This window comes from Chanodichthys erythropterus, chromosome 16 (genome assembly GCF_024489055.1).
Source record: "Chanodichthys erythropterus isolate Z2021 chromosome 16, ASM2448905v1, whole genome shotgun sequence".
Taxonomy (NCBI): Eukaryota; Metazoa; Chordata; class Actinopteri; order Cypriniformes; family Xenocyprididae; genus Chanodichthys; species Chanodichthys erythropterus.
Genome location: NC_090236.1, coordinates 20,303,143 through 20,331,129, shown reverse-complemented (window position 1 = coordinate 20,331,129; position 27,987 = coordinate 20,303,143). Strand labels below are relative to the sequence as shown.

General features: G+C 36.5%; 1 protein-coding gene across 2 annotated transcripts in view; it reads right to left on the bottom strand.

Moving 5' to 3' along the window:
* Positions 1-27,351, bottom strand: part of pde4bb (phosphodiesterase 4B, cAMP-specific b) — a 67,037-nt gene extending 39,686 nt beyond the window's left edge. For both annotated transcript variants that reach the window (XM_067362062.1, XM_067362064.1), the window contains exons 1-3: positions 27,287-27,351; positions 13,633-13,758; positions 1,065-1,282 (exon numbers count right to left, since the gene is read on the bottom strand). In XM_067362062.1, the coding sequence (XP_067218163.1) occupies positions 1,065-1,282; positions 13,633-13,674 (260 nt within the window). In that variant the 5' untranslated portion in view covers positions 13,675-13,758; positions 27,287-27,351. The remainder of the gene's footprint in view (positions 1-1,064; positions 1,283-13,632; positions 13,759-27,286) is intronic.
* Between the last annotated feature and the right edge of the window lie 636 nt (positions 27,352-27,987).

Here is a 27,987-nt window from a genome sequence, read left to right as displayed (position 1 = left end):
CCTCCCAAGAGTCGTCTTTCTGGAACATTCTTGGAACTTCTACATGGCAGCCTACTTGGCCCAGTTTAGATGGAGATGAACTTGATACAGACAGACAGGTGCAGCTGGAGAGGCAAAGTTAAGTGAGACATTTGTTGATGTTGATACCAGGTTTACACAGTATGTGTCACATTGGACAATTTTTGATCATATCACCCAATACAGATGGTAAAACCAGGTGTAAATGGGGTCTAAGTGAACTGGACTTAACAAGATTATTTTACAGAATTACTTTAGGATTAATTGACAACATATGAAGATTTCAGATGCAAAAACCTCTAATCTGCCTGACATTTTTCTTTTAAACGAGCATTTTTGTTTTTAATTTTACTCTTATCAGTGATTTTTTTTTTTTTTAAATAAGGCATTTCAATAACTGACTAATAACCTTTTCATTGCTATTAAAGTGAAGCTATCTGAAGTCATACACTATATACATATGAAGACTTCAGATGCAAAAGCCTCTAAGTGCCATCTGAAATTTTCAAGCTTGTATGTTTAGGTTCAATAATTTATCAAGGTTGTATGTTTAGGTTCAGTAATTTCAATTTAAATTCAAATTTCATTTAATAGGTCCTTTTCATTGCCATTAAAGTGAAATAATTGAACATAAACATACAAGCTTGATAAAAATGCTCATTTTAGAAGAAAATTTCAGATGGCACTTCATATATACACACACATACACCAGTCAAAAGATTAGAATAATTAACATTTTTAAATGTTTTTAAAAGAAGATCTTTATGCTCACCAATGCTGGAAAATACAGTAAAACAGGAACATAATGAAACATTATTCCAATTTAAAATGACTTTTCTATTTGAATCTATTTTCACATGAAATTTATATCTGTGATGGTAAGTAGTTTTGTTGCTATTTAATTTGTTAGTATTTAAATCACAAAGTACAATAAAATGTAAAATAACATAAAAAGCGCTTAAAAGTTGAAATAATTGATGAAATAATTATGTGCAGACACAATTTTCTGGTGTTGTATTTGCTGTTGCATTCAAAATTAAGCTTACCTATCAGGGGGAACTGGTGTGATATCTATACGTGGTGGAGTAATGAAGCCCAGTGACGTGGGTCTGGAAACGTGATCTTGAGGACTGCGGGCCCTCTCTGTCTGTCTCCATGACAACGGCGGCAACACAAGGGTTCCTGAGTGCCGTCGGGGGCCTCGCCAGAGATCCACACCCAGTGTAGCGCCTGAAGATGTACATCCTAAGAGGTCCTTGCTGTCCTAACATAATGAGAAAAGAGCAGAAATGTATGCACTGTTTAAGAAACATACACACAGTATAATCATCCATATCATCGATGAAGTAATTAATACATAAATGAACAACTGAATGAATATTTGCAAGAATATGGACTATTTACAATATCATGTAGTGTATTTATGCCTCTGATAACCTGTTACATTCATTCTAATCAGTTCCTTATGGAAAAAAATCTAAGAAAATTAAGTCCCATCTTACAATTTTTTCTCTTGTTAAAGGGATAGTTCACCCAAAAATGAAAATTCTGTCATTAATTACTCAACCTCATGTCATTCCATAAGACCTTCGTTCATATTCAGAACACAAATTAATATAGACAGCAATTTAGCCACCACTTTCAAGGTCCAGAAAGGTACTGAAGACATTATTAAAGTGTCCGTAAAGTGGCCGTAGCTGTTCACGTGAGCAGCACAACACATTCGTGTGATGCTGATGCAGGAGCCGGTCACCATTAAAAACATTAAATGAAAACGATTAAAGGACTGTTTTATGTATTCCACGCCAGTAGAAAAGAAACACTATGTGCCTATAGACTGAACACGTAATAATCACGCGCATGATGTCACTGTTTTCAAAAATTCACGTTTTTGTTGTTCACACAGAGACAATAATGGTATAGTTTTCAAAAACTTACAGATTGAAGCCCATTTTCAAAAGTTTGCTTTTTCAGGCCCCCAAAACGCTGTTGTTGTGTAAATGAACGGCCAAAACGCATTTTCCGTTTTTAGTTGAAAATGGTGTCATGTAAACGGCCCCTGAGATAAAATAATAACTACACATATATGTAAATTATATTTTCACATTTTTTATTCAAATTTGTTCCACGCCAAAGCTAGAAATAGTTAAGTTGTGTGTAAATAAAACAAAGATTATCTTTCTACTTCAAACTTTCACTTTAATTCAATGTTGTACCTGCCATGTCTTTGTAATTATTTGTGAAATTCACCAGCGATTTCTGAGCAAAAATTGTTTCAACACCATTTTTTTTTTCACTATACTTATTTTTACAATCACGCAAGTTTTATAAAACACATCATTATATGAATTTGTATTTGACTTTGTCAGCATGGCACATAAATTTTGTTCCTATCTTGATTTGTTTAGGTTGATGTTACTGAACTAGCTTTGGGTGATTTATGGTGCTCTAGGGAGTGAGCCTCTCAATTATGTTACATGACTGATATAGAGCCCTGTTCTGTTTCTAGTACTCCGGCAGTTGAATCCATCTCCTGACAGTTCTTTATAGATACAGCGTGTTTAATGTCTGGCTCCCTCACCGTGATTGCATATTACTGTCAGTGTAGCCTCTGGACAACATCCTCTTTTAACAGCCTATAGCAGGAGACTGAATATATCACCACAAAATATGTTTATAGCTCAATTAGAATTGCCCAGAAGTGAGGAGTGCTACCAGGAATTCCTCGAGCACAGCCTGTAGATTGGGACGGCATGAGAGGGATAATTGATGAGAATCCAGAAATTGAGAACAAGAGAGAGAGAGAGAGAAATAGAACAGCCACTGCTTCTGTTCTGTTTCTGTTCTGAGTATCAACAGGAGTTTAGGATTGGCTATAACTCAGGGGAATGTATTAAACACTGTGATGGAGACCTGTGCAACTGCAGTACTTGGGTGGATCTTGTGAAACTGCTTTAGTATGATCATATGCATTTTAACAAATGGGGATTAACTGAATATACACAATGTTTTCATTTGACATATCTATATTGTCAGGGTTGTGTAACTAAAAACCCGATTCCAAAAAAGTTGGGACACTGTACAAATTGTGAATAAAAAAGGAATGCAATAATTTACAAATATCATAAACTTATATTTTATTTACAATAGAATATAGATAACATATCAAATGTTGAAAGTGAGACATTTTGAAATGTCATGCCAAATTTTGGCTCATTTTGGATTTCATGAGAGCTACACATTACAAAAAAGTTGGGACAGGTAGCAATAAGAGGCCGGAAAAGTTAAATGTACATAAAAGGAACAGCTGGAGGACCAATTTGCAACTTATTAGGTCAATTGGCAACATGATTGGGTATAAAAAGAGCCTCTCAGAGTGGCAGTGGCTCTCAGAAGTCAAGATGGGCAGAGGATCACCAATTCCCCCAATGCTGCAGCAAAAAATAGTGGAGCAATATCAGAAAGGAGTTTCTCAGAGAAAAATTGCAAAGAGTATGACGTTATCATCATCTACAGTGCATAATATCATACAAAGATTCCGAGAATCTGGAACAATCTCTGTGCGTAAGGGTCAAGGCCGGAAAACCATACTGGATACCCGTGATCTTCGGGTCCTTAGACGGCATTGCATCACATACAGGAATGCTACTGTCATGGAAATCACAACATGGGCTCGGGAATACTTCCAGAAAACATTGTCGGTGAACACAATCCACCGTGCCATTCGCCGTTGCCGGCTAAAACTCTATAGGTAAAAAAAGAAGCTATATCTAAACATGATCCAGAAGCGCAGGCCAAGGCTCATTTAAAATGGACTTTGGCAAAGTGGAAAACTGTTCTGTGGTCAGATGAATCAAAATTTGAAGTTCTTTTTGAAAAACTGGGACGCCAAGTCATCCGGACTAAAGAGGACAAGGACAGCGCTCAGTTCAGAAGCCTGCATCTCTGATGGTATGGGGTTGCATGAGTGCGTGTGGCATGGGCAGCTTACACATCTGGAAAGGCACCATCAATGCTGAAAGGTATATCCAAGTTCTAGAACAACATATGCTCCCATCCAGACGTCGTCTCTTTCAGGGAAGACCTTGCATTTTCCAACACGACAATGCCAGACCACATACTGCATCAATTACAACATCATGGCTGCGTAGAAGAAGGATCCGGGTACTGAAATGGCCAGCCTGCAGTCCAGATCTTTCACCCAAAGAAAACATTTGGCGCATCATAAAGAGGAAGATGCGACAAAGAAGACCTAAGACAGTTGAGCAACTATAAGCCTGTATTAGACAAGAATGGGACAACATTCCTATTCCTAAACTTGAGCAACTTGTCTCCTCAGTCCCCAGACGTTTGCAGACTGTTATAAAAAGAAGAAGGGATGCCACACAGTGGTAAACATGGCCTTGTCCCAACTTTTTCGAGATGTGTTGATGCCATGAAATTTAAAATCAACTTATTTTTCCCTTAAAATGATACATTTTCTCAGTTTAAACATTTGATATGTCATCTATGTTGTATTCTGAATAAAATATTAAAATTTGAAACTTCCACATCATTGCATTCTGTTCAGTGCCCCAACTTTTTTGGAATCGGGTTTGTAAGTTTAGTTGTCATTTCATTGTTGTGTTTCTGTTCCTTGTGTTTCCTTTCAGTTTAGTTCTTGACTAAACCTTGTTAGTTGCCTAAGTTACTAATTAGTTTCACCTGTGACTAGTTAAGTTCCCTTTATTTGTCCCCTGTATTATATATAGCCCTGTGTTTCTGTTACTCCTGGTCCTGGCATGTGGTTTTGCTTATTTATTATTCCTGTGATTATCCAACAACCTCCTGCATCTTTGATTTGTTTATCAAAGATAACAGAAAAAGTATTATTCTTTGTAATTGTTTAATTACCACAGCAACTGTGACAGAATAACTGACACAGACACAAAAAGGCCTTACTGCAAAAAGGCCATACACTGGAGGAGTAAGTGGAGGAGCTTCTTGAGCTGTTCCACAAGGCTGGGATGATGAAGCCCTCAATTACATATTCTGGAGTGGGACAGATGACATCTTAGGACAGATTCTGCTGTTGAAGGAGGCTGATTGAATTAATCAATTACACCTTGTGGGGGTGTGGATTCTCCTTCACAGTGGGAGTCATCAAGGATGACAACATCAGCTCTGACTCCCTGGAACCAGTTCCACCTCCAGCAGCCATCTCTTTGCCCACTCCAAATAGGATAACTCATCATCTCAGCCCGGAGTGTCCAACAACGGTAGAAAGAACTTCTGCCACAGACCAGACAATTCACATGCCCGCTACGGAGCCAGAGTCAGCCATTAAGTCCTGCCCAAAGCTTGCTGCCAGGTTTGTCCCAGAGTCAGTGCTGACAGAGCAGTTCACCCCAGAGCCAGAAGAGGGGCACTTGCTTATTGATTTGTGGACCACGGAGCAAGTCCCCACCCTCGAACTCTTTCCTCCTCAGTCTGTCTCTGTGAATTACCTAGATGCCCCAGTCACATCCGGTATTCTTCCCACCCCATTGTTCCCGTTTCTCACCGCTGGCTCTATCCACTTCCCTGGACTTGCCTGCTTTCCTGGTACCACTCCGCTCTTGCTGCTGGCTTCCTCTAGCTCTGCCTCCAGTGTCTCTACCACCAGCTCAGCCTTGTGAGGTGGACTCCCTCCAGGCCCATGATGCCACCACAGCCTATCAGCTCCACTTTGGCTCCCTCGGCTTCACTGTCAGCCCTCGGGCTCCATGTTCTTCCAGCTCCACCTTGGTCCATCGTCATCCTGAATCCACTGCTGACTTCCGGGCCTCCGGCTGCACCTCAGCCCTCCACCCCTTCGACTCCACCAGGCTCCTCCTTCCCTCCTCCTTTGTCCTCGCTCCCTCCACTAGTATTGCCACAATACCAAATTTATGACTTCGATACAATACTTGACTGAAATATCTCGAAACCATTACTGAACCGATACCATGACAACTACAACAACAGTAAAAGTAATTGAATAATATAAACTTTAAATTTATTGTTTTATAATTAATTTTAAAAAACACATTGTGGAATATTTCAAAATGTATCACCTGAATGTATTTTAGATTTTCTATCTTAAGTTGAAATGTTTTATATAATAACGTACATTTTATGGATGATATTGACCTTTGTGTTTGCCATGTAAATAGCCATGATGCTAACATGATGTAAAAACTTAATAAACAAACAAAAAACACATTGTCAATCATATTATCAAACAATTATTCATTAGAATTATTATTATTTACAATTCTGAAAGGTTAGCGAATGAGAATTCACAATTCTGGTTGGGATAGGGTTGGGTGATATTACCAAAATCTTATTTCACAATATTAGTTATGTAAAATTTGTATTAGTGTAATTTTATATTACAGTATAGTTATTTTATAACTTTATCTTTAAAATAAACAAAGATGCAAAAAAATTCAGGTAAGCTACAGTAGGACATTAACAGTAGCATTCAAGTAAGAAATTAAATAAAAATACAATAATTCTGCATAGTCTTAATAAATAAATTCTTAATAAATATATTAAAATTATTCAGTCAGGCAGTGTGTAATTTTCTCTTTTTTTTTCTGCTATCACCTTAAGACCTTTCAAGTGCAATAATCCATGAAAGAGAACTGCATTTGAATTTGCATGCTGCCTGAAAGGCGGCTTTCTGCGTGCGTGCTTCAGGTTTGAGCCCGGCAGCATAAGTAGTGCTTTGAGCCCTTTTCCGAGGCGTATTGCTCTTAATAGCACTTTATTTTCTCATGCACTTGTGCAGATAAATTTTACTCCCTGCAGGGAGTGGAAGCAGAGCTCTGCACACACGTGCCACTGTCACACATCGACACAAATTATGAAATACGGCTCTTGTTAGAATGCTGTCATTCTTAAAGTACTAGACCTTATAAAATGTGGAACATACATTTTTAATAGCAGGGAATCATGATATGTTTATAGTATTGGTACTGTATATTGTTCAACACTACTTTGGGCTCCCAGTCCTGCTGTGTCATCCTGAATTGTCATCCTCTTGGTTCCGCCTAGGTCTCCTCTTCTGGCAATGCCTCCATCAGTCAGTCCCCAGGCTCTGCCTGGAACATCCATCAAGGCTCCATCTTGGCTCCTCCCTCCGTCGGCTCCGCCTTGGTGTCTCCCTCTACCGGCACCTCCAGATCTCTGTTCATCATCAGTTACACGTCGACCTTCAATATCCCTCCACAGTTGGACTATTATTTACAGCGCGAGGATGTGTGGGAAGGGGGGAGTAATACCAGGGTTATTTCATTCGTGTGTTTTTGTTTCTTGTGTTATCTTTCAGTTTAGTAGTATTCTTTGTGCCTGTTCGCTTATCACCGCAACTGTGACATATATATTAATATTAGCATTTATCATTATTCTTTATAATAAATTGTAAACTTTGCACAGTTTTTAAACATAGAATTTGTTCTTAATTTTGCTGAACAGTTTTATTATTATCATCTGTCAACTAACAACAGTCCCAACTGACTGGTACTTAAACAGTGTCGGAGCACAGGAATGACAGCAAATGAAATGTGCAGCAGAGCAACTAATCTTTTTTTTATGTGACAGGGCTTCATTTGTTCACCGCTGATGTTGCCTCACAATGCACAGCTACTGACCTTGGTGAAACACATTTGTACCTATCCCTAGTATCGACTATGCTTTTGTACAAAAGCTGATACTGATCATTTGTTACTGATAATTTTATTATGTATAAATATGTTCCAGGATATATATACACACATAACATTTTGGGGTCAATTTTGAACAGTATGTTATACTGTGAAATTATGAAATTAATGACCTTGCTGAAACACATTTGTACCTATCCATCGACTATGTTTTTGTACAAAAGCTTTGCTGCTGACAGTTTTATTATACATATATATTTTCCAGGACAAATAAATACACATTTAGTTTTTTTTTTTTTTTCTAAATTTCAGGTTATACTGTGAAATTAAGCATTAAAACAATTTGTGTTTATTGGAAGGCCGTGGAAAAAATGACATCATATAAACGAGAGAGCCCAGTTAATTAATGGAGGGGAAATTAATTGAAAGGAAAGGAGAATCCCATGAGAAGTGTATGAAGTATCATTTAATAACCATGTCATGCATTACAGATGTTACAAACAGTGGAGCCACTGCAATACAAGTGATGCCTCCTCAGTTCAGACAGCATTAAAGCCCTGAAGGCTGCTACGCTCTGGAGTGAATGAGAAAAACTGAGGACGAGAGAGAAAATGAGAAATTTTCATTGGCTGAATTGAAAGGAACATGGTGGAGAAGGATAACACTGCCCATAGGCATTGATCTAATAAATAAATAAGTAAACACATACAAGAAGAGAAATAGAGATATACATGAACACTATGTCCAGAGACCGGCCAATTGCTGGGAGGATCGGTTACCTTGGCAACCACTCTGACTCCTTTAATAATGAGTTTGATTGAGGGTTAAACAACAAGGCTTGTCAGTAAACACGCACAGCCAGTGCTTTCAGAGGGGAGAATGGGGTCTTGGGTTTGAATAAAACTGGAAAACCAGTGCTTGGCTTCCTTTGAGTTTCACAAAATCCACTTCAAGAATTTAAAGAAAAAATGTGGCTGCCCATTAAGAGTGGAATAATGGTGTTACTTTACGCCCTGCAGTTTGGGGAAACGGTTAATGCACAAATCAATAATGAATCTCCCTATAAGAAATCATGAGTATCTGACAGAACAGACTCTCTCCTGTAACTTAGAGAAACAGATGGGCAGCATGTCCTCTGTGTTCCCCCTGCCTTCCCACGGTCATGTGAGAGTCACAGCGCACACCCTTCTGCCTCACATTCACAGTAATGTAAAACCAGACTACTAATGTTTTAATATGTGAGAAATTGATAGTTAATTGTGTGTTCTTTGAAATACAAATTTCATAAGTAGCTCTAGATATTATCTAGTAACCAGAGTATCACACTGGCATTTTGCACTTAAAATTGTTTCACACTGTATCTATTTTACATATTTACAATGTCAATAAGATTGATTGGACAAATACAGCTCACGGCACTTGTCCAGCTGCGAAAATGTTCACTGTGGCTTTTAACAAATAATATGGTGAAAGAATATTTACATTACTGTTTATTGTACACTGTAAAAATATCCCATTAAATCTGAAGTAAAAAAAAAACTTACTGTAAAAATATGGTGACAATGTTTCAGATATTATGGGATGGTACCTGTATATTTTACAATCCGTAACTTATTTTTCATTTAGTGATATCATTTTAATGTTATTAATTTTATAACTGATTAACTTTGCATTGTTATTGAACTGAACTGAATCAACATTGAACTAATATGAGCTGAATAATGACACTATTGTCTTTGGTAGAGCTGCTTTATAGCTGAAATTGAATTTGTTTCATGAATTTTGCAACATTAACATTGCTATTTTCCTGTTTATTAATGTTAAGATGCTTTGAAACAATATATATTGTATAAGTGCATATTAATAAATGTGACTTGACTTAAAGGTGTAGTTTGTAAATTTTAGCAGCATCTAGCGGTGAGGTTGTGAATTGCAGTATAGAGAAGCTACGGTGGCCAACACAGAGCAAATATCCCATCGTCTGAGACAGAAGAGACTAGCTAGTCAATCAAACGCGTTCTGTTGAGCAGTTTGTCCATTTAGGGCTACTGTAGAAACATGCCAGCACAAAATGGCGACTTAACATGTAAGAGGAAGCGCGGTGTATGTAGATAGAAATGGCTCATTCTAAGGTAATAAAAACATAATGGTTCATTATGTAAGGTCTTTATACACCACTGAAAACATAGTTATAGGTCAATAGATCCTCCTAAAATTTACACATTGCACCCTTTAATATACTCTACTTAAACTTCCCAAATTTGATTTTTTCTTCAAAATGTACTGATAACCACAATAATAATACAGGCAGTACAATAGAAAGCCACATGATTAATCAGAGTTAATTGTAAGTGGCCTGTTCATAAAATATGGTGCACAGGGTCAAACACACAAAATACTAAAATAATTCAATAAACATTAACTAAATAACAGAAAATGTAACAAAACACCTGAATGTACATTGCTGTGACAAAAATGTAACAAAAATGAGAAAATGGAGAAAAAACACAAACTATTTAAATTAAATATATGCATAGAGCACTGTATGTGATGTGTCATGCAAGGAATGCATGGGATTGTCCTTTTACTGTTTTTCAACATAAATTATATGGCAGTTCATCGTTTTTCCTTCCAAACATCATGCATTTGACAGTAAAATTACTTATAATGTCATGCTGAATCAATTTTTACCGTCTTTTTCTTTAAAAAATACTACCATATTTTACAATGTATGATTCATTGTCTGTTGCTAAACTTTCTTTAACATTCTAGCACCACAAAGTTTCACAGTGTATACTTTTGGCACCTTTTTGACTTGGGCCAATAAGCAACCCTCCTATATCAGTGTGATAAAATGCTTCAGAAACACTTCAGAATCATCCATAACGCCCAACTTTTTCAGAGACAAATACCACTCACATTCTTTTAGAACAAATCTAGTTTGTTACATCACTGCCCTGGAAAGATTGTATAAGGTTCTATAAACGCAGTATGAACAGCGTGCACGTTTACAAAAATATTTGCAGTCTTTTTACACCGACATCTGAAGAAAAACTCAAACTCAGCCTCCACTCTTGGCTGAGAAAGTCTCAGTAAGTAATCAGATGCACTTGTTCTAGAGAATAAACAGGGTTATAGGGTTGCTGCCATAGAGTGTGCAGATGTGGACGGTAATCATAGGCAGGAGAGATGAGTGTCCAGCTTTCACTGAGCGATAGCGAAGAAAGGTGAGAACGGCCTTTTCAGACAATCAATATCAGCATCATTTCTTCACTTCATTGTGCAACTATTGAAGTGAATTGTCTGTTTGCACATGCGTGTGAATACTGTTCCTCTGTGTAAAGGAACCTAATCCAGAACTTTGTGGATGTTTTATGAATTCTCCATCTATGAAAGGCTTTACTGAGAGCCAACTTAAATGTACAATGTAACAGCTTTTTTACTTTTGAAAGACAAAAAAAAAAAAAAAAAAAAGACTGTCATATTGGCTAGCAATATACTGAGTACTCTTTTCTTTAAAGGTCATGTATTTCATTTCTGTGTGACTAATGCTACACCAGATGGAGAAATAACGACCGTTTACCCAAACACTTTCAGTGCTGCTTCCGCCATACAGTCACATCAATAATTTTTCTGACAAACCGATTGTTCCGTTTCAAAAACATGCCATCGGCTGAGCCAGAAGTTCTGGGTTATTGAACTAAACAGAACGATGCCTTGAAAGCATCACTGAGTGACAGTTTTAACATTCTGAGAAATCAATACAGTTGCCTCTGCATAATAAAGCCAACATGAAATCAAAATGTAGCAAATTTACTTGAAAAAATGTATCTGGTCCTATTGTGAACAATTTATTGGTGCACATTTTTCCAAAGAAAACAACTGTCATAGACCCAGCTAACAAAAATATGTTCTAAAAAACATTTTGCTAACGTTCCCTTTAAGTTATGAAAATATTATTTCTGAACAAATTTTGTGGTCTTTGAAATACAAATTTATAGCTCTAGATATTATTATTAGTAGTGCATTTAAATCAAAAAAGGGAATCTGAGCTATATCTAGTAACCAGAGTATCACACTGGCTTTTCACGCTTAAAAGTGTTTCACACTGTACATCTATTTTTGCATATTTACAATGTCAATAACATTGATTGGACAAATACAGCTTGCGGCGGACATGTGGTCTGTTTGTCCAGCTGCGAAAATGTCCACTGTGGCTGTTAACAAATAATACGGTGAAAGAATACATCACTGTTTATTGTACACTGTAAAAATATCCCATTATGTTTACAGTAAAAAATCAATTCATAACATATATTTCATTAAGTGATATCATTTTAATGTTAATAATTTCTTAACTGATTAACTTTGCACTGAACTGAACTGAAACAACACTGAACTAAAATGAGCTGAATAATGACACTATTGTCTTTGGTTCTTCTGAATGTCTCTTCTTCTTCTCTATTTGAATTCCAGCAGTGTAGACGCTGCTAAGTGTATTACTGCCCTCCACAGGTCAAAGTTTGAACTAAATTGTCATATACAATATTCTAATGCAAGTATGTAACAATTAGTTCAAACTTTGACCTGTGGAGGGCAGTGTCTACACTGCCGAAATTCAAATAGAGAAGAAGAAGAGAGCTAGTTCAAGATGAGCATTTATGGTTAAAACATATATAATATTTTTTTATTTTTTTAGAAAATGAGTGATGGTTTCTCTAAATAAGACCCTTATTCCTCGTCTGGGATTGTGTAGAACGCTTTGAAGCTGCACTGAAACTGTAATTTTGACCTTCAACCGTTTGGGCTCCATTGAAGTCCACTATAAGGAGAAAAATCCTGGAATGTTTTCATCAAAAATCTTCATTTCTTTTCAACTTAAGAAAGAAAGACATGGACATCTTGGATGACATGGGGGTGAGTAAATTTGAAAGTCAACTAATCATTTAAGGGAAAATTCTATTTTACCATTTTGCAAACATTATAGGAATGTTACTTATGAATGTTCTCTGAACATTCTGAAACAAGTTGTAACATTTAAAAAATGTTAGACGAACATCCAACTAAAATGTTTCAGAATAAAAAAAAAAATTAAAAAAAATTTCAATGAACTATGTATAAATAATGTTTTTGTGCTAATGTTTAAAGAGCATTATTAAAAACCAGATGAGCAAATGTTCTGTTAACGTTATTACTGGAATAATGTGAGTTCATAACTTTGAGAGAACCTTGCCAGAACCTTTCCTGTAGCTGCAGAGCACTTTTCATAATCAAATCAATTTCTAAAGGACAAAAGAAAAAAGTTAAGCCAACATTTTGGAATTAAAATAGGTAGCAAATGCTTGTTATTTGTCTCTACAATGACTTAAACTAACCCTAAATGGAGAATAATTATTTTGGGGAAGAAACAGAGTTTCAGTAATATACTTTATGCAAACTACAATTCAAAGACTGTTAAAACGTTAAGCCTAATTTGGTTACCACCAGCATAGTTCAGGTAATTAAAAACATGAATGACTGCCCTTTTTCACCTCTGTTCTGTCCTTCTTTTTCTGTTAAGGTTTTATGGTACATGCCATTTTTTCCCATGTCCCTCATAAATAGCTATTAATAATATGCGTATGAGTGTGTGGGTTTGTGTGGTTAATTGGTTGTTTATGTTCTTGTGGCCAGGCTTGCCTAGAGCTTTTTTGATTGTTTTAGTTCTTTCTCAAGAAATCGAAGAGCACACCATGTTATTGCACAGAAATCCTGGCTGTATCTCCTCATGTAACACAGTTGTACAAGGGCAAATATCTCAAGGGCAAAAACCAACATGTGATTTTGTTAAATGTCTAAATCGCATCTAAACTTCTAAAATAATGGGTGTTGGGGTAGAAAAGAAAGAAAAATCTCAGCATAGCATTATCCTCTATTCATGTTTAAGCACAAAAGTAAAATGTCTCACATCTATAGGTGTCACTGCCAAGACACTCCGGCTCTTCCTCATGTTCTCTGCTGACAGCTGCAGCTCAGAAGTTTCTTCTGTCTCCTGGGACTCTCCACCAGCATACAAATGGACTTCTGCTGTGAACTGTAGCCAGAAGAAAAAAACAACAACATTAGCATAATTCTTCATCAAACCATCCACTGGGCCAATTTACAAATTAAAAGTCACTTTTTTGATCAGTTTTGATATTACTTTCTTGTGTTAAGTAACATGAAACTAGACAATAAAAACCAAATAAACATCAAATTAGGTCATTCTATCTCACAAGAAAAGTTCTAAAATATACTATATTTCATATTGATTGAGTTTTCACATTGTAGGTTTGTTTATGTTTACTCAAATACAAAACAGCAAACTCAAAACAAAAACATCAAACTTTTGTAAACAGCAGGATCCAAGAAGTGCAAAATGTATATATTAATGATGATTAACGTATTGGTAACAGTTAAAGGCAATTTGCATCCTTTCGTTGAGTATAATGATTGTTCATCTAAATGGTATGGAATGGACAGACAGTTTGTTATTAATGGAAATTAAATGGAAAATAGTAAAGAAAATAGTGCTGGGCTGTATGACCAAAAATTTATATCACGGTATTTTTCAAAATTATATCGGTTTCACGGTAGGCCTATATGACCTTTTTTCCCCTCCCCCTATGCATGACCGGGCGTTAACCACATTTTCTACTGATTGAGAGGAAATACTGCAGTAGATTGACTAGAATGATGAGAGAATATTGTAGAAAAATTCCACGCTAGAGTTAATACAGGTTTACAAAGCCCCACAAAATGATGCTGTGGGGAGACAACAACCAATAGAACACTGACCTGCAACACACTTATTACAGACACATGAATATTAAAATATGACCATGGAGATAGAAGAAAAAAAAAAGAGTTGAGGGCACTTTAAGCATTTTAAAAATCTAACCCTAACAACAAACTGCCAAAACGAGGGAGAAACGCCGAAGAACATTTAAACTGTCTAAGGATATTTTCAGTACATTTAAGAGCACTACAGTCTCTGAACAAATGACACACGTAAGTTTAACACAGAAAGAATAAAGCAGTTCAATTTTTGCCCATTCTTCTTTGAATTGTCAGTCTATTTAACTTACATCGTCTTCTGTGTAGCAGAATAACCCATCGTGTCATCGCGGTCGTGATCAGACGTACAGTTCAGCGTCCTTTGCATAACGTTACATTTCATTTGAAGAAGACGTGATGAAATATGTGCGCATACACGCTGCTGGTTCATGTTTAGAGCACTAGAGTAGCTATATGAAATAGGTCCATTAAAAAACTTAAACACGCTCGCTCAGGTCTATATAATATGATCCATGTGGAGAACGTTGATAACCTCATCACGGCGATCCGAGCAGAAACCGCTCTATCTCGCGCGCCGCTTTTTGTTTGAATTCTCCTCTGTAATCAAGGGCTGAATCCGAAATCGCTCCCTAGAACCTCAAATATGGCATTATTTGAAGGGCCAGCCATTTGTAGCGGTGTCCGAAACCATAGTGGACATTATTGAGTGCACTCATTCAATCCAACATTGCACCGCAATAACGAGTGTACAGCCGATGAACACACAACGGCTTTCCGAATTCACTCACTCGTTTTCATTCACTCTTTCAAGTGAACAATATAAGTGGATAACGTAGGGAATAGTGAATGAGGCTTTAGGGGTGATTTCGGACTTACCATAGGCTGTGATCTCAGCATGTGCTCGTGCTCTCACACCTCAAACAGTGACGGGCTGCGCCGCGTCCTAAACGTTGGTTAAGCGACACATACCGGTATTGCGGTATCATCATAATTCATATCATAACAAAAATAAATACCGGTATTCGGTATGAACCGGTATACCGCCCAGCACTAAAAGAAAAACACACATTTTGGGTTTTCAGTATTTGTACACTGACTGACACCACTTATTCTTGTTTGTTTGCATGTGATGGCACCCCTCACAAAAAAAGAAGTTCAAGTTAATTTTAGGAAGTATACTTAAGTAGGCTAATGTTCAAGTATATTTTTACTTTATGAAGTATACTAATATCAATGTACTAGCAGTAAAATTGTAAGTGTACTATTTCAATACTGTGTAGGACTCATTTGGCTCAGTTTTTAGTATATGAAAGTATATTTTTAAGTGTAGTATAAGTGTAACAGTAGTAAACTTTAAGTGCACAACTAGTTCACAACTAAATTTCTCATTTGTACTGCATCTGTAGCAATTTACTATTTTAATACTTGTAGATTTTTTTTAGTTTATGAAAGTACACTTTGAAGTGTACTCAGTAAACTTCTAGTTTAGTAGTTTTATACGGCAAGTATACTTGTAAGTTTTATGTAGTTAACATAACATACTTATAGTTTACTATTTATAAATTATTTCTGTACTTTTAGTATACTACTATAATCTTATTATCTTATTAACTTGAAATATACCTTAAACTTTAACTCTTTCCATTTTAAAAAACATTTTATTCTAGCTTCATGCATTCTTTTTTTATCAACACTTGGATGTGGGTAAGTTTCATAATAACCAAAAGCAACATTTTAAACAAAAAGCTGAGAATTTTTTTTTTATTCAAAGACGTACAGATCAGATTCAGAAAGATGATGGAGTAGTTCAAGTCAACACCCCAAAGCTCCACAGTCGTCTCCTCTTCATGGGTTCGACATTTCATTCAGTAACGTTAGGCAGTTTTGATTTATATTCTGTTTCATACTTGATGATCGCTTTGTTTTAAATTTGCGTAAGCAATCTTCTATCAGTTGTTTCTGCTTCTTCTTTACCTGTGTTTTGATCTGGAGATTCTGTACTAGAAGATTTGTAATAGCGCCCCTTGCTGTAAAACAGCCAAAACATGGATAGCCGGAAAATTCAGTGAATGGCGGGGAAAGTGTAAAGTAGATTTGATGTAAATTCCTAGGTACGCTACCAATGGACTAGCCTACACAAAAATTCAGATACTCAAAATTAGTTGAGTACATATCTGACATATCTGTTTTGTTTATATTTTCAAACAATGCAAGTTTATAAGACAGTATGAAATAGTTGGCGCGCTTGGTCTAAAAGGGTTGTCCCTATTCTCGTAATGAGTAATGGGTGTGTTTTGAGTGTAACATGCAATAAACCAATCAGAGTCTCATCTCCCATTCCCTTAAAAGCCATTGGCGCTCACGCTATGGCAGATTTGCTATTTACATGGCGGAATTTGCAAGCGAAAAAAATAAAGGAAGCATTTTAACCTTGTGCACGAGCAGACCATCTACGGGAAAAGCCGGATTCCACCAAAGCATACATTGTAATCCTTTTACTTTTAATATTTGGCATGTTTGTGTGCTGCGTGTACCTGTGTGTGTACGCATGTTGTGCACCCGCATATAGGCGCATATATTACTAACATGCTCTTTAAATAATAAAACAAATATTGCACCATTGACTTTAGATCAGGTTTAAATTGGTCAGTTGCCTCAAAATAGTAAAGCGCCAACAATACACCTGAACACACCTCGTTTTCAGACCAGCACGCCTATGGGCACACAAATGGGCACAAAATGCATTTGCTATTTAAACAACGTGGCGCAGGATGTGAAAATAATAACTGAAACTAGCAAAAAACACTTAAGTCGCACACGGCGCTGCATTGCGCCAGGTGTATGATAGGGCCCCACAAATGCTGGCTCCACAGTGGACTACTACCTGACATTTAAAAATGGCTTTACTTCACCAAAGCATAGAATCACAAGAGGATTGAAAGGGCTTGGGACAGCAGTTGGGACAAAACATTTATTGTTTTTATGTTTTATTATCTTACATTATCACTGCTCAATTATCTTATTTGGGTTTAATTTTAAAATAGTAATAGAACAAAAAGAAATAGACTAATATAGCTAAAAAAAATGTTTCAAAGAATATTGGGTTACCTGCCATTGTTGCATATATAGTAGTTTGTTAATAATATCTGTCTATCCTTGTAGCAGATTTCTTCAAGCTTGTTTAGGTTGGTCAGATGATGATAGTGAATCACAGTTTTCAAACAGTGCCACAACAATGTCTCTTTGGCACTGAGATCAGAAGTCTGACTGGATCACTGTATGACTTTGTGTTCCTGAGCCACACCAGATGGCTCTGTCCCCTGCCTTAGAGATCCCTGTCCAGCTGAAATATTGAACTTTTTCCAAGCATTATTTTTTTTTTAACCAACTAAGGCATGGAAATGTTTCTTTTGCCTATAGTACATTTTCCCTCCATAATTTTTGCATGCATTCTTAATTAAAGATGACCGTATTATGCCTTTTTCATGGTTTTCATGCTTGATTTTTTTTTTTTCACATTTTTCACATTCACATTTTACATTATTGCAGCACCTCTTTTCCCAGTCTGCCAGTAACGCTCTGTTTAGTTCCTGTTTCTGTGAAGCCCCTCCTTCCTTTTGGTCGGCCGGGTCAGTGTATTGTGATTGGTCAACCCCTTTGAGTGTGTTTCAGAAATGTCACGCTCCTTCCCATAACCACGGGTTTCAACACCCTACTAATGCAACTCATCCAGGCCCACTTTTTTTGGAGTGAAATTTGTGCTTTGTAATTTTCAAAACCTTTTTCATGCTCAAACAGCAACATTACACACTAAAGAAGTTGAAAATGTAAAAACAAACAAAAAAATGGGTCCTTTTTAAAAGGCATCTTGTTCAATTCTACATAATAATAATATTAAAAACTTAACTTATAGTAAGGCTGGTGTTTACATTTATGATTTTGTAAATGTAAAAACACAGCATAAGTGTGATTTACCAGCCTAACACATGGATAAACACTGGAGCAAATATTTATAGCTTCTGCTAAGAGTATTTGATCTCCATAGAGTTTGATTAGACACAAAACCTTTGAAGTCAATAACAAACGATATGGGAAATGTTTTCTACTCCCTTTTAAAAGCTGATAAGTCTATTTACTTTGCTGTCCTAGTTATGTATGATTACTTGGTTTAATGCATTGTTTCAATTGTAACTGTAACTGTATGAAATGTGCTATATAAATAAACTTGCCTTGCCTTGCCACACATGTATTTGGCAGAACTAACCTGACCTAATTTGGGCTGCAACCACATGTAAAATAACAAGGAAACACGATGGGTTTTGAAGCTACTCCTAAGATAAGTCAATATCACATGAGCAAAAGCACAGCTGATTTACGGCCATAACACACTCCTGCAAGTTTAAACAAGGAAAAACAAAGGAGCGTAACAAAGACTCTCTTGTGAGTTGTACTTACTTGCCATTGCTAGTTCGAAAGATGATTCAGAGCCTCCGTTACTAATTCAAAAGTGTCTAGTTAGAATTAGCAATGACGCCTTAGGTCATTGCAGATACAATAAGTTATTGGAGTAACAAGAAGGCAGCATGATTGTGTTATACTGCTTTTTATACAACAGACACATTATTGCTAGTTACAGAGCTTCATCTGGGTTTGCTCTGCCAACAAAACAGCTCCAAATGAAGCTGCAGCAGAACCTTGACACCAGGTCAGTGTTTTTGTACAAATCATGTGAACGATTCAATGACTAATTCAAAGTTTATTGTTTCGTTCCTGAATGTATCAGTATTTTTTAAAGAGTTGGTTGAATGAATGATTCAATGACTCATTCATAAAGACATCTACTGATGTAACAATTTAAGAATGACTCATTGAAAAAATCCCAACTACACAGACAAGCGGAATGATACAAACAGTGAAAAGTTCCAGCTTTTGGCATTGTGAATGACATAACTGAATGGAGAAATATAAAACTATTGATTTAAAGATGTACATAGAGAAGTAGCTTGAGAGCATAGAGAAACTGATTAAGTCATTCGCAGTTCTGGCAGGATTTGTTCATCGCAATTCTCTGATTGGTAGAGATTTTTCTGCAGAATCCAGGTAATGTAGTTTTTCACCAAGAATTCAGATGGTAAAAACATAATTAAAAAAAAAAATAATGCAAGCTGATGACTTCAACATAAGTATATAGCTTAAGAACCTTGTAGTAGCTCTCAGCAGGTTTGTCTTGCTGTTGAAAAAGTTCCTCTATTGAGAAAATGAAAATTTTTACGTCCAGAACCTGTCCTGACACTGGAACTAACTGTTGTGTAAAACAGCAATAAAGTCCTGATATTTCTCCTTTCCACATATGGTTTATTAAATGTCTAAAGCATGAATCTCTCAAACTTCAGTAAAATTATTTTTCTAAAATATTTTAATATTTCAAAGCTTGGCATTACTAGGACATTGTATGGCCTATTTATTTTAGACATGCCCATGAAATTGCTGGTATGTAATTTTTTTGACTGTACTAAACCACAAAATTACCATAATATGTTTGCAGAGATTCAGGAAACATGCTAAGTTCACATACTTGTTTCTACGAAAAACAGTTATTCTACTTGAAATGTGTGTTCCATGCCGGAATGTCTGTTTTTGTTTTGGTCTATGTGATCCCGCCCATTGCCAATTTACCCAATAGTATTTTGACACTCTGGGTTACAATTTGGCAGAAAACATAGCGTATTGTAGCCACGGAAGCCAGAAAAGAAACTAGGCCAGAGACTGCAGCTTCTACTTGACCTAAAAAGCCTCAGCTTTCTTCTAAAAAGCTCTAGGTCCAGAGGCATATTAAAGGGGTGGTTGATTATGATTTCACTTTTTTAACTTTAGTTAGTGTGTAATGTTGCTGTTTGAGCATAAACAATGTCTGCAAAGTTACAAAGCTCAAAATTCAATGCAAACTGAGTTATTTTCTTTTACAGAAATTGCTTTTTAAGGACTACAACAAATGGAACATGAACCCTGGCCCCGAGAACACACAACAAAGGCGGTGAGGCCATGTTGGGCTGCTTTAGAGAAGAGGTTTTTATCACCATGCCGTCATTTTATGACGGACTGCTTCACAAACGAGGGTCAATTCAATGCTGCATTTGCACAAAAGATTAACACGATGGCACATGCTAGTTGATGAGTTGAATCAACTCCACAGTAACTACATAAATTTATCCACTAACCGTTCAGAAACATCCAGATGCATTCTAAAAATTAGTAACTTCTTCCTGAGTCTCTCCATCAGTGTCCAAATCCGGTTTGAACAATGTAAGGCTGAACACCGTTATTGACCATAATCATTTTGGCTGCGTGAGATTCTTCAGCTTTGTGGTTGAGCAACCAAAGCGTGAGCTGTTAAAGCTCCACCCTCTTCTGGAAAGGGGGCCGGGAGCAGCAGCTCATTTGCATTTAAAGGGACACACACACAAACAATGTGTTTTTGCTCACAACCAAATAGAGGCAAATTTGACAAGCTATAATAAATGATCTGTGAGGTATTTTGAGCTGAAACATTACAGACACATTCTGGGGACACCAGAGACTTATATTACATCTTGTAAAAGGGGCATCATACTGTAGGTCCCCTTTAAAACATGGAGGGGGTGGGGAGAAACAAACCTCTCCAATGTTTTGAATTTGGACTGCAGTACACTTTTCGAACACTATCTGTCAATATTCCATACTGCATCTTTAAGAGTTTAGCAATTTACATTTTTCCAAGTCTAAAAATCACACTTTTTAAATTAGGCTTGAAACCCTAAAATTATCCAGATAGAAACCATTCTTCAACAGTTTATGGGGTGAAAGATTATTTTAATACTCGTTTTTAAATCTTGAGGTCCATTTGGATGTTTGCTTGAGAGCCTCTGGTTTAATCCAGATACTTACAGTATACAGTATTTCATTATATTGAGTGGTTGACCAAACCTTTTACAAGTGAATTGTCATAGTTTTTCTACATTTCATGTGTATCACTGCCCTTTCAATTGGAAAATCAGGGTTTCATAGTACTGACGGCCTAAATCATCAATGATAAAACTGTTTGCCTTTTATTTGCCTTTCCACCCAAATAAAGTACTTGTAGTTTAAGGTCGGGGAGATAAATAATGAGGTCTTGATGGATTCTGCCTCACTTTCATGCAGTTTTTATGCAGAAGGTGAAAAATGATTGCATGGCCTCTTATGCAGAACCTTGATGAGGCAATTTACATTTCAGGTCCACACTTTCTTATTTTTCTTTTTTCCCCTCGTCTTTCTCTTATTTGGTGGAGGTATTCAATTTGTTGGACAGATTTCCTAAGATAACATTTGAATTTATGCAAAATTACAACATAAGGTGATGAATTCAATTAGGTGGAAATTTATTTTACATCTAGTTTATAACAGCAGGTATAAACTCTAATCATAAGGGGAAAGGTGTGAACAGGTGAGCTGGGATATGATTATCTATATTTTACATTTTAATATCTATTTCTCCAGCCACCATAGGACTGAATACAACATTAAATATAAAGCCATCAAAACTGGTTGTGCAGGCCGATATTGCTAACACAACATGTTTGTAATGTTTTGATTTCACTTTAAGCAGTACAGTTGCCTGGTCTTATAAAATCCATAGCTGGGCACCAAAAGTGCACATTTCATGTTCCGTATTCCTGACAAACAGACGTGTATTGTTTATTGAGTCAGACGTCAGACACAATATGTTATCTGAGCTGAAACAAAGACTCCATGGTGCTCACCAGCTCCACAATCTTATTACCAGAACCAGTGCTTGTTTATATCCACATGGTGTAGCCACAATGACGTTCCTGTCCCACCACTGACCTGAATAAAAACATGGTTATGTTAACTTGGTTGATAAAATAATGTGTCCTAGCATTAATGTTTATTTAATGAAAGCAAAATATTTACAGATCATGTAGGGTCTCAGAGACTTGTGACTTCTTCAATTGGATCTATTTATTTTTGTTCTGCCAACCATTTCAAATTCAGTCAAGCTCTGAGAAGCAGGGTTTTTAATTTCCAAAACAATTAGCAGCATTAAATGACTGTGACAATGACAATGCAAACCGGCTCTTTTTTTTTTTTACACTGAACCCTGTAAACGTGATGGGGTAGGGTGACGTGATGTGTTTTTGTAAGAAAAATATCCATATTTAACCAATTATAAAGTAAAATATCTAGCTTCCGCCAGACCGCCTTCCATATTCAACTTACTTAGAAAGTGTAAAGCCTCTCGCAGTTCAAAACGCTTTCACTACGTCCTACGCCTTCCGTATTCAACTTACGAAAAAAGCCTATGTGATGCGACGTTATCACAGTTTTGTGAGGTACCTTAGTGCTCAAACACTCCCTACAAAGTCATTCTTGATAACTTAAAGTCCCCCTGTAGTCAATAATTTTATCCCTTAAAACTCATCTTTGATCATCAAAATGACACATTTTTACTGTGAAAAAAATTCTTCATTACTTAATTTAGCTTGAATGTAACTCTACACCCTTGCATCACTGAATATGCAAATTAGGCCCGCCTCCACTCACGCCAGCTCAGAGATTAACGTGCTCAACTTACTGAGGTAAACGCAGCACAATGGTATTGCTCTTTACAACATTGGACACATTACGGTAATTAATATGATTAGCCTTTTGCTATTTTTAGCTGTTATCAAACAGATAAAAATGTGTTGATAAAAATAACAAACCATGTTCCCGATCATCATTTCAGAGTCAGACAGCTACCAAACGCTTTGAACAACTCAGAACGTCAGTAGAGAAAGGCATATAGTTCATAATAACATCGTAATATACATCATACAAATGCCATATTGCTAAATCTACACAATTTTTAATATCAACAGAAAAATGTATTGGTATAACCTGGCTTCTCTCTAGACTAACCTGCTAGTTCGCTGTGAATGATATGCTAAAGCCCGCTGGCACGTTGACGTGATTGGTTGCAAGGTAGTCTGTGATATCACAGACACCAGTGATTTCAAACCGCGGGTTTGAGACTGTCTTTTTTTGTTTTTTGTTTGACATGAATTTGCACATGGTTTGTCTTAAACCTTATTAAAAACACCACATAGACATATAAATAACTTGAAAAACTTGATTTTCACCACAGGGGGTCTTTAAAGCAGAACTAAGTAACTTTTTTTACCTTCATAAATAGTTTTCTAAGTCCTTACGATGGTTAATTGACTTGTAGTTGTGTGTTTGAGGCGAGCACTAACCCCCTCTGGCACCTCTACGCACTTGCAAGTTGAGCTTCGCCGACCCGACACAATCTCGCCTCATGTTCACGGTCTGTGCTTCTAATAAACCAGACGACTACTACTACTACTTCTTATTTGTGTGTATTCAACATAGTGACGAAGCAAGCCACAAAAACACAAACGTTTTAGTAGAACAACAACATAGTGACGAAACGCACTGTAGAGTGTTTGTCCGTTTAGGGTGGCTGTATAAACAGATGTTAAGCAGCATTTCCCTAACAAAAAAATAAATAAAAAATAGCAATAATCCCAATTGTGGGGTGGGGGTGGTAGAGGATATAAATAATTTTAAATAATTTAAATATTATTTTTTTTCTATTTTAATATATTTTAAAATGTTTTTTAACTTAATGTATTTTTACTTAATTTTTTTCCCACAAAAATGTGTTTGAGATTTGTTTTCAATACCAACATGGACCCCCTGTTGAATCCCCTGACTAAGTGTAATATCCTGTGGGCAAGCAGATTAGCTGATGCCTCTCACTGGCCTGTACAATCATTTGCTCTGTGCGGTAAACAATCTCTGGACAACACAATGCCACGCTATGCGATGTGTACTCATTAATTTACTCACTACAATGCTCAGTATAATTATTTAACATCACTGTCTATGTGAACTATACAATTCACTGGCATACTGCACCAAATCATTGCAAAACAAACAGCCTCTGGGGCTGCCAACTTGCCAAGTCTTTGTTTCTCTATCTGCATTAATAGCTTTGATTTGTTCCATGTCACAATTGATTCAGCAGTTATGTAAGAATTATATAATTACATGTAAGAAACAGACAGTCTTCATGTAACACTTAGTAAAACAAATTGGAGAATGATAGCTCAACACTGCACAATGTTTATACATAAACATCAGACAATTAGATCTCAAAAACACGTCCCAGTTATTATTTGATTGGGGTGCACACAGATGGCTGTTTTTTTTTTAATGGTCTCACCTCAAGAGGGCACAACACTTTCCAAAGAACATTTCACTTTCCATCTGGTTATTTTGAGGAGGAACCAATATCTAACATTCTAAGAACATTCTTTTTTAGGTTTTTTAGAACCATAAACTAACATTCCCAAAACCTTTTGAGGACCAAAATTTGTTAGTTGTGTTTTCATCAGTCTTGGCTGAAAACAATATATATAACAAGGGCATATGAGTTGCTCCATTAACGTTAGTGTATACAGTAGTTCCCATTTGGTTATTTTTAATAAAACATCTAACTTTCAAGGAATATTGCTTTTCGGTTTTATTGTTAGAACAATAAACTAACATCTCCAGAACACGTTGTGCAGAACAAGGCTGTTATTTTTGTTTGCATCGATCTTGTCTGAAAAAAGTAAAACAAGGTCATATGAGCTGTTCTTTTTTAATTGGTATGATGTCTAACATCAGATCCAGTATACAGTACTTGTAATGATGTCCACTAGGCCTACTTTTAATGAATGGCAGAATACAGTATTGAACAATGTACATGTCAGGGTAAGAGACGGAGAGACAGAGCTGGAGAAAATGAGGATGGGAGCTGTATGGGGCTGGTGAGGAGAAGACCGCATAGTGTGAGATGCATTTAATTTGTCCTATTAGGTTTCAATGTGGAACCAAATACTAGACCTATCTCCTGAAAATAAAAAGTCAATAGGAAAGTCCAAGAGTCAACAGGAATTATTATTCAAGGCTACATTCCTACATCATAGAATTTTTTCATATAGAGTAAGTCGTCACAAAGAAAGGCTATTCTCAATGTAACTGTTTGAAAGTGAACATTAAAGGATTAGTTCACTTTCAAATGAAAATTTCCTGATAATTTACTTACCCCCATGTCAACCAAGATGTTCAAGTCTTTCTTTCTTCAGTCGAAAAGAAATTAAGGTTTTTGATGAAAACATTTCCAGGACTTTTCTCCATATAGTGGACTTCAATGGAGTAAAAATGGTTGAAGGTCAAAGTTACAGTTTACAGCGATCTTATCTAGAGAAACCATCACTCATTATCTAAAAAAAAAATATAAAATTTTTTATACGTTTTAACCATATGCTCATCTTGAACTAGCTCTCTTCTTCTTCTCTATTTGAATTCCAGCAGTGTAGATACTGCTTAGTGTATTATTGCCCTCCACAGGTCAAAGTTTGAACTAAATTGTCATATACAATATGCTAGGGCAAGTATACAACAATTAGTTCAAACTTTAACCTGTGGAGGGCAGTGATACACTTCGCAGTGTCTACACTGCCAGAATTCTAATAGAAGAAGAGAGCTAGTTCAGGATGAGCATTTATTGTTAAAATGTATATAATTTTGTTTTGTTTTTTTTGTTTTTTAGAAAATGAGCGATGGTTTCTCTAGATAAGACCCTTATTCCTCGTCTGGGATCGCGTAGAGCTCTTTGAAGCTGCACTGAAACTGTAATTTTGACCTTAAACCATTTGGGCTCCATTGAAGTCCACTTATATGGAGAAAAATCCTGGAATGTTTTCATCAAAAACCTTAATTTCTTTTCGACTGAAGAAAGAAAGACATGAACATCTTTGATGACATGTGGGTGAGTAAATTATCAGAAAATTTTAATTTGAAAGTGAACTAATCCTTTAAAGCCCAAGTGGAGTCAATAAATCAAGTTGTCTCTATATGCTGAACTACATGAAAAAGTTGATTTTTGAAGGAATGGTAGTAATATTAAGTAAAGTAATGTGGTATACCTTTAAGAACGATATAACATTTAACCATATTCCTCCATAATACAGGTGATATTAGAAGGGATGAATGAATGAACCACGTTGCCTCATTGTGCATTTATTACCACGCAGTTATATTAGTCTGATAGCACGTCCATGAAATTTGTATAACGTCAATTAATATTCATGAGATTGTATGATGAGCTATCACACTTTTCCCACAGCAGAACTGCGAAAAGGTATCTGCCAACGAAGTTCATCAAGTTAATTAAGATAATTCACAAGCCTATGGTCCTAAACACTGAAAAAAGCGTTGTGTTTAAGGATAAAACAACCCTACGTTAGTTAAAATATACAGTAACATGACGTCTCCATTGAAAAACACCTTAACGATTCACTGACAGCCTGCGCGTGCCTTGTGCATCGTTTGAACAGGTCTACTTCATTAGACCAAACGAGATGAACTTCAAATAGTACAGCTAGGCAGATATTTACTCATTTTACTGAATTGTATCGATACTTTAACAGATCACTGTTACATCGGCTACATGAATCATACATGAATCATCATACGCGGGAACTACGATGACAACACGTTAACAGATGCAAGTAGCAACTTACATCAGCCTACACAGTCACGATATTCGAGAGGCGATTCAAGTCCTGAGTCAAATGCTAAGAAAGCGAAAATATAATGTTCTGCTTTGTCAATGAAGTGCACGAACTAGTGCACGGTTGCATCGTTGTATGCAACGAACAATAGCCCGCGAGACCGAGAGACCCGTGCAAACTTACCTTATATGCATGCGCTGTCGTTTCGAGATGATAGTCGCAGATGAACGAATAAAATCGGCGTGAGAGCAAATATAACAGACCTTTCCGTAAACCCCTCCTATCCTATTGGAAGTGGTCACCCATCACCAGCGGATGGGACAACCCTCCTCCTCCCCATCCTCCTCCTCTCTGGGACTGTGGCATTGACGGTGTGCTGTGATCCTCCTGACACCCCTATTCCCTCCAATTGAACGATAAAAAAGAAGATGAAAGAAACCAGAAAACAAAGAATCACGACAAGACATTAAAGGAGACTGCGGATTCTATCTATCTATCTATCTATCTATCTATCTATCTATCTATCTATCTATCTATCTATCTATCTATCTATCTATCTATCTATCTATCTATCTATCTATCTATCTATCTATCTATCTATCTATCTATGGTCTGTTTACACCTTGTCACTTCATGCGTTTCCTCTGATCAGATAGCTATACAAATCCGATCATGAAAACACCAGGGGCCTATACCATGGCTAGCCAGATATATTTCAGTTTAATTTGTACTATCCTTGGGTTTTAGGCACCATGAAAGTGGCTCAGGTTTTAGCAGAGTTCAACACCTTTGTAACTTAACGCTCCATGGCTAACCTGCTCCAGGACAGGTTATGTTCTGAGTAAGAGATCTCAAACTGAAACTGGACCAATAAGCTGTGACTC